A 13785-nucleotide genomic window follows, 5' to 3' on the forward strand; every position below is an offset into this window, starting at 1 on the left:
TTTCGCATGCCTGCCTCAATGCCCTGGGAAATGGCCCTGTTAATTATTTCCTGCATTTCAGTGGATAGGTTAGGCCCTTGGTCCTCAATGGGGCGAACCCTTTGAGTGGGCCCGGGGATCGGCTGTTGAGGGGCTAAGGGCCCCATTGGAGCTGGTCCCTCCTCCATATCAGAGGGACAGGCAAAGAGATCAGCCTGATCAGCCATGGAATGGCCTGGAGAAGTTGCCATGGCCAAGGAATCCCCTTCTTCTTCACTATCAGAAATGGGGCCTCCCTGGGCTGGAGGAATTTCCCTGGAGGGCTCCCCAGGAGACACCAAAAGGGAAGATTGGGCCTGCTGTTGGGCTTTGGAAAACTGTTTTTCTAAGGCCTTCTGTTGCCTTAATGCATCTTTGTCTAGGCCTGAGCCCTGCTTGGGGCCATGCCTGGAGTAAGGCTTACTCCCTCTAATGGCCTCCCTGGCTGCTTTCCCGGCCTGTCTTACAGGGGCTCTGGAAGAGACACCCTCAGAAGTCTCAGGGGCCTGATCTGCCATGGTAACAATCACTGGTTGGGGCAGTAGGGGGATGGGAAAACCACCACTCACCACCTCCAGAAAGCCCACCGCAGCACGATGCTCCTGAGGAGACAGAGAAACTGCAAGGCCTGAAGTAGCTTGGAATCTTTTAGGCGCGAGCAGAATTCGCTCCCAGCGCCTGCAGGAGAGTAAGGGAGGCGACCCAGCAGGCCACGATCCCACGCCGCTATCACTTGCTTGGATTGGGGCCCAGGTCGCCGGTCACACCGGCCAAGTCTGACTCCACGCGGCTCCTGCAAAGAGCCAGGCACCAGGCAGCTGCGGCAAAAAACTTTTAAAGTAAAGCCGGAAGATTGTGCAATCCAAAATGGCGGCCGGAACTCACCGGAGCTCTGCGCGCCAAATTTAAAGAGGGAAGAAGCCAAAATGGCTGCCCTGGAAGCCCACGCAGCAATTTGACTTGCTAGAAGCACAAATTGCAACGGAGGGCTTCCAGTGGGAATCGGCCCCCAGTAGGGGTGCCCCAACAGCGCTGGCGTCGGCACTCCGACCCACACGCTTCCCCCAACAGCTGCCTGTGGCTTCTAGGAGCCAGAGCAAAGCCCCGGACTCCAGGAGAGCCGAAAGGGTGAGAAAAACCCAATTAAAAAGGGAAAAAAACAAACTTAAATTTAAACTCACCAGCCTGCTCTAAAAATCCTTAAATATGCTGTTTTAAAAAATTATTCTTCCTCTGGAGAGTCCAAGGAATCAATCTTAGAACTGGAGAAAATCTTAAAGCGTCTACTGGGCTAGCTGAATTGAAAAAATCTGGGGAGAGTCGGCACCAGAGGCGTGGCTTAAAGTTTCAATTCAGTTCTGGGCAGATTGGCTGTGTTTAACCCTTCTTTGGACTCTCCAGAGCAGCGCCCTGGAAAAATGTAGGGACTGCTTTTAATGATGTGTAATCTGGCTATACATTATAATAGTCCTTTAATTACTGACATTACATTACTATAACATGAGTAGTGACAATAAGGTACAGCACAAAGCCATTTTTAGGATATTTGTTTTTGTTAGTTAAGTTACCCATTCAGGTAATTTTATATTACGCAGTAAAAAAGGTGAACAAATTGTCAAACATTCTGTGAGAGAATTAAAATAATGAACATTAATAATAGCTGTACCAGAACTTTTGTCACCAGTCGTGCTATAGTGAATTCCTGCGAGCTGGAATTCAGTATGCTGGGAATACCACAGGTTTTGGAAACAATTTAGGTTTTGAGAAATGTAACTTAAGGTTACCCCTTGATACCACTTAAAAAAATGTTTTCAGAATCCCCGAAGAAGCTTTGAAGTCAGGAAAAAAAAACCCAAATTATGGAACTTGCATATAATACCTGTTTCATATGTTGAAGTGAAAAAAAATGACAGGATACATAATTATAGATTGCCAATGTCATGCCTGTTTTGGTAAAAGAAATTGCTTTGACCAAGGGTCTAGAAAGCTAAAATCAGCTAGAAAAGATAATCTTGAGATAGGTGGAGCAATTATCAGAGCTACATTAAGCCAGCTGCATTTATCCACAAGTTTTGCTATCCAGAGAGTCCATGACCTACAATCATTAGGCTACACATTACTCCATGTTACAATGACACCGAATGACTGTTACCAACTGCCCCATGGTCATGTGGAAGCCAGCAGGGAAGATCACAAGCTGCTGGGATGACTCTCCCTCTTCTACACGCCCTCCCTCAGCCCTTTTGCGCTTGACCTAGCCACTCACTCAGCCCAGTGCATCTATTTGACTCTCTCCTGCATCTCCATGCATTGCCTCATTTCTTGCCACTGTCTTTCTCACAAGTTCCCTAATGCAATTACATCATAAGGTGGAAGATGAAGCTCTCTATGCCCCACGCCTTTACTAATCACTTGGCATTCTAGAATAATTATTTCATTATTACTGTATCAAACATAAAACATAAAGTATGGAGATTACTTTGAACGATTTCCTAGTCTCACCAGTAGAATCTTTATCATCCACAATCACAAGAGGTGTTTCTACTTTTGCTCCTTTGGCTTTCCTGCCCCGTCGAGTTTTTTTCTTCATATCCACTTGGGAATTGGCACTTTCACAGATAGTGATGGGTTGATCAGTATGGGTAACTTCCAGAACCTTCTCTAGATGAACATCCTTTTGATTGCTCTGTGGAACTGTTTTAGCTTGCTCCAAATGACCCTGCCCATGTTCTACAAGGAAAAAGCGGTAAGAATCTGCATCAAAGTGGCCAGTTGAACTTTAGAAACAACTAAAAAATCTGTATTTTAATATCCCCCTCTGAAGTAAACAGTATTATACTTTGACCCTTTGCACAAAGCTGAGACACTATCAATACCACCCAAGATATAAAAGACCATGAATGTTACCCCCTCCAACCATAACATATAAAACACACTATAAACTTACTCACTATCATATAAATCGTCAAATTCTCACTATTAGAGGATTTTTTAAGGCATGATGACCATTGTATGATCTTCTTTTAAATCATATACACCAGCTCTTTGAAATTTAATGCAATTGTCAATAACAGCCTTCAAAATAATCTCTGCTGAAATCTCATAGAAAAATGACTGAGAGAAAATACAGAACTTAAAAAAAAATCACCACAAAGATAATTTATGTTTGATAACTCTTATTACATTTGCAATTTTACTTTGTGGGATAATACACAAATACAAAATATTCCAGATTTATATTGTATACATACACTAGAGATGAAAATGTGTCAATACCTGAAGCATCAGTTCTGGCAGATTGATTATTCTTGGCTAATTTTTTGAGTTTCTCAAAAGAAAAGGCAGCAGGATACGTGCTTTTATTTCGTTGATGGTCACATTCCACCATAGCTAAACACATATTAAAAAGACCATGTTTTTATTAGCTTGTTTTCCCACTTAGCAAATTTCTATAACAATGCTAGGTGAGCCTAGAGATTGATGAGCAGTTCTTCACTAGTGTCCAAAGCCATCTTCATTCTGGTAATTTGTCATTTATTACTTTAACAAATGCTTGAAATTTAAATTATTAAAATAAAATAAAATTCAAGAAATTTAAGGGCAAGGTATACATTTTTCTGTTTAATTTAGCAATATTTTTAAAGGTGTACATAGAAAGAGAAAGGAAAAAGAGAATTAGTTATAATCATTTATTTCAAAGGGTTGTGGGATATTTAAAATTTCGGTTGTAAATCAGTAACTACATCATACATACAGAAAAATTAGACAAGCCAGGAATATAGATAACTAAGAAATGTTATTCTAACATAGTCTTAGTTCACAGTTCATATACAGAGCTAACTACGGTTTTTTGGGTATTAAATGGAGGAGATCAACCCTCATCTAACACACCCATTTTGACTTAAGCATAAACCAATTAGGTAAAGTTTGTTCAATAAACAAAGTTTTAAAGAATTCTGACTTAGCATTATGTACAAACATAGCACAGTAACTCAGGTCTGGAGGATATCACACGTGCATGATATATATTTTTCTTTCTTAACAGAACATAGCATGATAAACAAGACTTAAACAACAACATTTTCTTCCTCCATTCTCTATGCATTTCTGTTGAAATACAATTCTTTGAAGCGTTGTGTTTTAAAGCAACCAGCTGAAAAGTACATAAGACTACATCATGTCCACCCTAGTTTCCTCCTCTGTTGAGTAAGAGAAAATGTCAGGGAAAAGGAATATGGATCCTGGGCTTTTTTCACCCCTTTTAGAGCTCAGATAAGTGATGGAGGCTAAAGAAGCTCCAACTCTATAAAAATCTATAAAATCTGAAGCTATGACTCTGATCCATAACCTATCAGTCCAAAACAACTCCAACATCAACATCAACTTCAAACTGATTGGAAGTTAGAATCCTAATGATTGATTAGGGGCTATTAACATCATAACAGCAAATAACATCTCTGAGACACTGATTTATTAAGTCTTGATCTCAAATCTTCCTATTATTCTTTGTGTGTGTGTGTCCTATGTCTCTGTCAAACAAAATAAAACAGGCTGGGCCCAAACGTATTTTGAAAGAAGAGAAACACACTTTTGCCTGGACAAGGTAAAATTACTATCAAATTGTTTTCATTCTCCTAACTATTGAAATCCTTCTGCCTATCATATTCCATTCCACAAGGACTCTTGAACTTCATCAAAGGTTTGGAGATGGGGAGCAAAGTTCTATTTGTGTATCTTTGGATCCAATTTAGTAGCCTCCACCTTCAAATAACATGTGAATCGGAGAAAATAATGTATCAATTATGATGTGGAGAAGATACCTGGATGAATATCCCCACCCCAGGAAAATATCCACAAGAACTGAGTCAGAGAAAATGCTACATGGTAGTAAAGACCCTCCCCACAAACAACCAAACATACCATTGGCAATGCATTGCTTTAGAACTGGCTTTTCCATTTTTTTGGCGTAGAAAGCTGCATACCATACTCTTAACTCAGTTCCCGGTGGGATGTCCCGAGAGGTAGTGAAGTAAATGTCATTATCATGTTGAAAAGCAGTCAGGTTTTGATGCTCATATAGACTGGCAGGTCTCACCATCATCATCCAGTTACAGTTGTCTTCATTAGATGTATCAAAATAGACTGGAGACCCCTCTTTCTGAAAAACCTATACAAAGCCCATATAGAACGTCAATACAAACGTGCTCCTAATAATCATTTTGATAAAGTAACAAACCATACAATGACTCACTTATTTTATTAGAGCTATTTTCTCCAGAAGAAAGATCAAGGTGGCCCCAGCATTTTTCATCTGGCCATTTCAAATATATCACACTATTTTATAGTTGTATGCCATGGCACTTCTTAAAAATGAAAAATGTGTCCAAGGTCCCCCTCAAATTGGGGAACCCCTAGAATCAAGCATGACCTGATTCCAATGGGTTACCTATGTCCAGATACCACTGTAATGGCATAAAAAACAGAAACAACTAGATTTCATGCTCCAGTGACAAGGAAAACAATAACCTGAATTGCTTGGACTCTTCCTATTTTAAAAGCATCTTGGCTTTCTTTCCAATTCTTGGTCTGAATAATCTGAATTTGTTTGGTAGCTATTTATACATTATTGCCATTCATTTACTAATTTATTTCACATGGTTTTAATATGTCTTGCTTATTCTAGCAGAAACTTTCACATATCTGACGGTAGGTATTAATTGTCCCCAATACAAATACAAGGTCTGCTTTATTATATCTGATTGAAAAATCTATCTAGCTCACTACTCCCTTAGGAAACTCAAAGGCAAGATATAAGGATGCCTGTTACAATGATCAAAGGATTGAATCATTGCAGGAAGGCTTTTAAATTCACTACTTCCCTCTAGATTATGAGAATCAAATTTGTCCAATGCCATATTCTTCACATTATCTGAAAGTTATATATAAACAAATGATCAGCTAGTAGTATTGGACTGTAATTCTCAATGAACCTAGCAATGCTCATTTAGAAATTCTATATCTACCGTACTGAAGGCATCAGATCAGGGAAAGATAGACATATTTTCAAAGTCCTTATAATTGATTGACCTGAATTTGGAGTCACTGTACCTTCAGTGGAAATGTTAATTCCTTTTCTAGTTTGGCAACTCTCTTGGATTCAAAGGGACCAAATTGGGTACGCTTCACAAGTTGAGTTATTGCAAAAACACCTTCAGTTCCATCTTCATGTTGTCTGATCTCCAAGTTGGAAGGAAGGGATGATCTAAAAATTGAATATTGTGATGCTAAAACGTATCTGGCAATAGTTATGGAAGAAAGAATTCAACCCCTATAGAATAAACCCAGCATCTTAACATGGATAAGGACAGATTCTCTGCAAAAATGTCACATAGCAAAACAATAACTAATACAAAAGAAAAACCAGGTTATACTCTTTGACCTTACTGTATGGTAATGAACAGAAGTCCCATGTGTCTCCTGCTATCTGATCATTCGTCATTTGAAATGAACTGGGACTGAAAGTGAGAAAAAATATTTTCTATCCCATAGCCAAAGCTGCTCTATAAAAAGCATGTTATTGGAAACAATTATGGGAAAGGAAAAACTTTCCTAGGAACTATTCATTTTCACACCTTTTTCTGTATTTATCTTTCTCTATAGATCAATCAGTTTTGACTCGAGTTGCACATTTGTAACACATTGCTGTGACAAAGATAAAAACAGAAAACCTCCTGACACACTAGAAATTATATCTGGTAATAAGAATTCAAATACTCACAAACGAGATGATTTATTAAAACAAATATCCACTGTAAGTTACCATACATTTGAAAATTTGGCATTACTATGTCTGACAAGAGAAAACTAATCTTAATGATGTGAGTTTTAGCTCGTCTTTACCTAAACAGGTAAAGACAGATTTCAGTTCTTGGAACATAGTCGTCTTTCAAAATAGGATTTACAAATGTGTATAGGTAGTCATTGTTTAGTGACTACAACTATGCTTAGAATCTTACTTCACCTTTTCTTTGCTTTACAGACCTGCAAATACAAGACTTGGTTGCAGAGTTAGTTTTTCATCACTATCAGAACTACAAACAATCACTGTCAAGGTAGCTGCTATATAAGGACTACCTCTCCTCCTTATATAAACATGGCTTCTTTTGCTCCCATTTTATGCTATTAATAAAGTGTAATTTTCATGAATCTCTCACACTGCTTTGTCTGATAAATCCTCAAAAGTTGCCACCTCTCTGAGGTTTCCCTATCTTGATAACCTTCTGAAATGAGAAAGTACAACTTCAAGAATACTACATGCTGTATTCTGTAGCCCATAATACATTTGGAGGCCATCAGATTGGGATGCTTCTCTAACCCTATGAAAAGGTAATTGGTCATGAATTCCCACTTAGCTGAAATTGAGTAGTTCATACACCATTACTTGGCTTCTTGATATTCAAAAACTCCAGAAGCTGAAGACACAGATGATGATCATGATGACTATCTATTAGTTTCCATTTTACCTTTCCTTCAGGAACTCTAGGCTGAAAAGAAGGTGGCTGGCCCAAAGCCACTCAGTGAATTTTGATGACCGAAGGTAGGCTTATACATGTGTTCCTTCAGTCCTTTTCCAACTCAATACAATACAATACAATAGTAGAGTTGGAAGGAACCTTGGAGGTCTTCTAGTCCAACCCCCTGCCTAGGCAGGAAACCCTATACCGTTTCAGAGAGATGGCTATCCAACATCTTCTTAAAGACTTCCAGTGTTGGGGCATTCACAACTTCTGGAGGCAAGCTGTTCCACTGATTAATTGTTCTAACTGTCAGGAAATTTCTCCTCAGTTCTAAGTTGCTTCTCTCCTTGATTAGTTTCCACCCATTGCTTCTTGTTCTACCCTCAGGTGCCTTGGAGAATAGTTTGACTCCCTCTTGTTTGTGGCAACCCCTGAGATATTGGAACACTGCTATCATGTCTCCTCTTTAATCATTACACATGCTAGCTCATTTCCGTTGACATTTAGAATTTGATAAAATCAACGTAAGACCTAGAACATTCTCCATTTAAAATGCATCACCTAAAGCAAAATTCAAATTCAAGTTTGAAATGTTGCCAATTAGGTTTGGTTTACTTAAAAAAATGCAATATTGTAAAAGTTACCTTGCTCTACTTAACACAAAGGAGTCTTTGACTGTCACCACAGGACCCAGCTCCGGACATTCTGAATCATGATACTGATTGCAATCTTCACACCCTGGAAGAGACAAGAAAAGTACCCTTTGCTCGTATATTGTTAAGTAGCTACACTGAATATTTCAAGTCTTTATATCAAATAATTGTGGCATTTAATAGCTCAAAATGGCCCATTTAATAGCAAAAATGTAGTAACAACTTATTTCAACTGATTTCAATTCTGCACTTGGTGAAATTATACACTTTATAAACCATTTCTATATCATATATAAAAACACATTTTCAATAAACGTGTAACAAATGAACCTTATTAAGAATACTCTAAAGCATGGGAGAGAAACATGTTACATTAAAATGAGAAAATAATTTTAGAATTTTAGCTCAATGGGGTTCCATTAATATTTAGGTGTGTGAATCTGGACTGGCAAAAATCCTAGTCAGGAATCCTTGGGAATCTTGTTAAAAAGAATGGATGCTGGGGTATGAAAATCATAAAGACAAGGATGAATTCCATAGGACAACTCTACCACACCAAAATTTGGAAATACCATGCATTATTTCAAATGTTACAAACTTGCAACACAAATACATTACTTTATATTTATAACCTATGACATTTTTCATTCTCACTATTGAAACAATGGACAGCTAAGTGAGTAGGCAAAACAAAACTACCACTGCAGCCTAGCAAAGTAGATGTTAACCATGGCTTAGCAGTTGAATCAAAGATATATATATATATATATATATATATTCAGACCTACATTGTTGTGTTTTAGGCAGTTCTGCTCCCTAATAGTATATCCCTAAGTCTTGTCATTTATGAATTATGTCTCACATATATCGATTTACCTTGCTGATAAAATGCAAAAAATACTATCAGTAGTACAGAATCAATAAATGAATAGAATACAAGTTGTCCTTGTTTAGCAACTGCCTCATTTAATGACTGTTCGCTGTTACGATGGTGATAAAAAAGTAACTGTGGCCAATCCTCATATTTACAACTTTCACAGAGGTCTATAAAGCAAAGGAAAGCTGAAATGAAATTGTAGGCACAATTGCAGTTTCACTATATAACTGCTTCACTTAATGACTGAGTTGCCAGTCTCAAATGTGCTCACTAAATGTACCTGTAGCATAATCCTTTATTAAGGTGACCAACTTTCTTACAATGAAAAGGAGGACAAATAAATTGGGAAAAAAAATCGTAAATAAAAGAAATATTTTATTCATTGCAACAATACTACACTAAAATATGATATATGCATAATAAAAACATTTGCAACATTTTATATTGTAATTATGCTTACATGCCTGTTAATTATTATTTAAATGAGTACTTTTCCATTGAATTAATATTTTTTGTCAATGTATCATCTTCTAACAATATATTGGAAATATCTGAACAAGAAATATCCTTCATATTGAATTTTACGGCAAGTGCTGCAGCTAGAGTATCAACATTCAATCTCGATTTCTCACTTGTCCAAAAATCATTGGCAATTGAAAAAAACTCTTTCAACTGCTGCATTAGTTCCAGGGCAGCACAACGTAAATTGAACAAGTATAAATAAATGTTCACATGGAATATGTTCATTTTTGAAATGGCTGAAAATATCCACCCATCTTTTTATCAATTTCAACATGTTGATTTTCTCATTGTATTAATTTTTCAGAATTTAAATATACATTGTCTTCTAATTTCTTCAAAGAGACAATTGTCGTCTATTTTAATGTCTAGCATTTCTTTAGATAAAAATTCAACACAAGATTCAATATCTGTTCAATATACTTGCGATGAAGTAAAAAAAACACCATTAAAAACTGTTTAATAAAATACGTCACATAACGCGCAACAGATTAGCCTTCAAATATCAAAAAGGAGGACATGTAGGAGGACACTTTTCAAGAGAGGACAGAACTTACAAAAGAAGGACTGTCCTCCCTAAAGGAGGACGGTTGGTCACCTTACCTTTATGCCATGGACAATCCATGAAACTCAATATAGTTCTGAAGCTGCATTAAAAATCAGCAAGCCACATGCTTACAGTAAAATATAAGAGTAGCTGAAAAAGTGATATAGAAGGCTGTTTGGAGCTTTAGGTAATCGTTATGTCATTTGCTACAAATTAACACCCCTAATGCATACAACTAACTCCCACAGCAGATAAAATTATCCAAAATCATTCAAGTTTTTGAAAGAACTGAAAAGATCTGTATATACCAAATGCATTCTGTGCACCTCATCATATATTCATGCTGGCTTCAATCAATGCTGATTCCCCCGGCTAATAAACAGAGATTAGCACCACCTCCTAGAGTCAGACATGACTGGAAAGGAGAAACCTTTACCTTCTATACCAAATGCATGCAATGGAAAAGCTATAATCTTTACAACAAATACAGTATTTTTCAGAGTATAAGATGCACCAAGATTTTGAAGAGGCAAATTTAAAAAAAAAAAGTTTTTGCACTCTGCAGACCTCCCCAAAATGGCCCATTTTTGCGAAAAACGTGCCCGTTTTTTTGTCAAAAAAAGGGCATGCATAGCCTTTAGGAAGCTCATAGAGCTTTTTGCTCAGTTTTTTGCCCGTTTTTAAATCATTTCTGCTCTCCCCAGCCCCTAGGAACACTCTATAAGCCTCCTAAAGGCTATGCACGGCCATTTTGGTGAAGGGGCGGGGTTTCAGGAGGCAAAAATGCTGTATTAGGTGTATAAGACGCATCCAGATTTTTAGCCTCTTTTTTGAGGGAAAAAGTTCTTTCTTATAGTCTGAAAAATACGGTACCTGTCTCTGGCACACATCCTCAACCTCTTAAATTAAGTTTAATTTAAGAATACCTTTAATATTCTTTTATGAACTGTGGTAGTACAGTGGTTAGAATGCAGTTGTTAGTTGCGAGGTCGTGTCTGACCCATAGCAACCCCATGGACAATGTTCCTCTAGGCCTTTATGTCCTTTACCATCCTCTGGAGTCCATTTAAGCTCAGGCCGACTGCTTCAGTGACTCCATCCAGCCACTTCATTCTCTGTCGTCCCCTTCTTCTTTTGCCCTCAATCTTTCCTAGCATTAGGCTCTTCTCCAGTAAGTCACTGGAGTAGAATGCAATTCTGCCTACTGCCCGGAGTTCGATTCTCACTGGCTCACGGTTAACTCAGTCTTCTACCCTTCTGAGGACAGTAAAATGAGGATCCAGATTGTTGGGATCTCTCTGTCTCTGTCTCTGTCTCTCTGTGTAACCTAATCATTTTTTATGTTAAGTACGTGCATAAGACATACAGTGCATTCAGAAACTATTCAGACCTCCCTTCACATTTGTCAATTTTGTTATGCTGCAACCTGAATCTACAGTTGTTGAAAATAATTTTTTCTTCGTTAATCTACACTCATTGCCCCATAAGGACAAAGTGAAAACAGAATTTTAGAAATTTCTGTACATTTATTAAGAAGAAGAAAACTGAAATATCCATTGGCCATAAGTATTCAGACCCTTTGCAACAGCACTTGATATGTAGTTCAGGTGCCTCCCAGTTCTCTTGATCGTTGCTGACATGTTTCTACACCCTGATTGGAGTCTTGATTGGTCAAAGGAACTGCCTGCAGACTTCAGAGACAGGATTACTGCAAGTCACAGAGGTGTGAAGGCTACACAAACATTTCTGCTGCACTGAAGGTTCTTAAGAGCCCAGTGGCCTCCATAATTTTCAAATGGTAGATGTTTGGCACAACCAGGACTCTTCCAGGGGCTGGTCACCCAGTCAAGCCAAGCAATTGGAGGAGAAGGACCTTAGTAAGTGGTGACCAAGAACCTGATGGTCACTCTGACTGAACTCCAAAGACTCTCTGTGAAGATGGGACAGAGTTCCAGAAGGACAACCACCAATGCTGCCCTCCACTGATCTGGGCTTTATGGCAGAGTGGCTAAATAGACGCCTCTCCTCAGTGCAAAACACATGAAGATCCACTTGTACTCTCAGACTGTGAGGAACAAGATTCTTTGGTCTGATGAAACCAAGATTAAACTCTTTGGCTTCAATTCTAAACATTGTATCTGGAGGAAACCAGGCGCCACTCATCACCTGCCCAAAATCATCCCAACAGTGAAGCATGATGGTGGCAGCATCATACCATGGGGGTGGTGGTTCAGCAGCAGGGACTGAAACACTGGACAGGGTTGAGGGAAAGCTGAATGGAGCAAAGTACAAGGATATCCTCAATGAAAAGCTGTTCCACAGTGCTCAGGACCTCAGATTGAACACAAGGGTCACTTTCCAACATGACAACAATTCTAAGCACGCAGCCAAGATAATACAGGAGTGTCTTAGGGACAACTGTGAATGTCCTAGGGTGGCCCAGCCAGAGCCCTGACTTGAACCCTATTGAACATCTCTAGAGGGACATGAAAATGGCTGTCCACCGACAGTTGCCATCCAACCTACCTGAGCTTGAGAATATTTGCAAGGAAGAATAGCAGAAAATCCCCCAACCTAGGAGTGCAAAGCTTGTTGCTTGCTACCCAAAAAGACTCGAGGCTGTAATTGCTGCCAAAGGTGCTTCAACAAAGTACTGAGTGAAGGGTCTGAATACTTATGCTAACGAGATATTTCAGTTTTTCCTTTTTAATAAATGTAGGCATTTCTAAAATTCTGTTTTCACTTTGTCATTATGGGGTACTGAAAATAGATTAATGAGAAAGAAAACAAACTTCAACAACTGTAAAATCAGGCTGCAGCAAAACAAAATTGACAAAAGTGAAGGGGGTCTGAACATTTTCTGAATGCACTGAATGTAAGAGACCTCACTTTCATTAAATTTCTCTTTTGTAAGCTATTTGGGGACAAGGGCTCTGTTTACAACATAGAACTATTTAAATCACTACTGTATGGGAATGAGAGAAACCTGAGACACAAGATCACATTCAAAGGAGCTAATAGCATGATAGCATTCCTTCCAGCACCCTGCATTCTGCTTTCAAGAACGTAAATACTAAATAAAAATAATGCTGAAAGAAGTGAGGCCATCCAATTAGACAGAGCTGAGTCTTTCATTTGTCTACATCAGGGGTGTCCAAACTTGGGAACTTTAAGACTTGTGGACTTCAATTCTCAGAATTCCCCAGCCAGCATGGCTGGCTGGGGAATTCTGGGAGTTGAAGTCCACAAGTCTTAAAGTTCCCAAGTTTGGACACCCCTGGTCTACATGGAAGAGAAACGAGCTACCAAAAAAGTAAACTAGCACCTGTGTAAAATAGCATGAGTACAATACAAAGGCAATGAGTTAAAATTGTTGTTTTATTGCCACAGAAGAACAGATAGCCCTTGACTTACTGTATGGCCATAATTGAGGCAATATTTATGCTGCTAAGTGTGATACCTGTAAAGCGAGTTTTGCCTCATTTTACAATCTTTCTTGCCAGAGTTGTTGAGTGAATCACTGCTGTTGTTAACTTAGTAACACAGTTGTTAAGTGAATCTAGCTTCACCATTGAATTTGTTTGTTAGAAGGTTTAAAAAGGTGATCACGTGACCCTGGGCCACTGCAACTGTCATAAATATGAAGCAATTACC

At 38.5% G+C, this 13785-nt stretch overlaps 1 protein-coding gene across 5 annotated transcripts in view; it reads right to left on the reverse strand.

Moving 5' to 3' along the window:
* PRDM15 (PR/SET domain 15) overlaps positions 1-13785 on the reverse strand; it is a gene marked incomplete at its 5' end in the record, with an annotated part of 57601 nt that overhangs the window by 37938 nt on the left and 5878 nt on the right. For all 5 annotated transcript variants that reach the window (XM_081951321.1, XM_081951320.1, XM_081951318.1 and 2 more), the window contains 5 exons: positions 2521-2748; positions 3295-3408; positions 4939-5185; positions 6127-6280; positions 8180-8273. In XM_081951321.1, coding sequence (XP_081807447.1) covers positions 2521-2748; positions 3295-3408; positions 4939-5185; positions 6127-6280; positions 8180-8273 — 837 coding nt within the window. The remainder of the gene's footprint in view (positions 1-2520; positions 2749-3294; positions 3409-4938; positions 5186-6126; positions 6281-8179; positions 8274-13785) is intronic.

This window comes from Natrix helvetica (genome assembly GCF_964273705.1).
Source record: "Natrix helvetica genome assembly, chromosome: 4".
NCBI lineage: Eukaryota > Metazoa > Chordata > Lepidosauria > Squamata > Natricidae > Natrix > Natrix helvetica.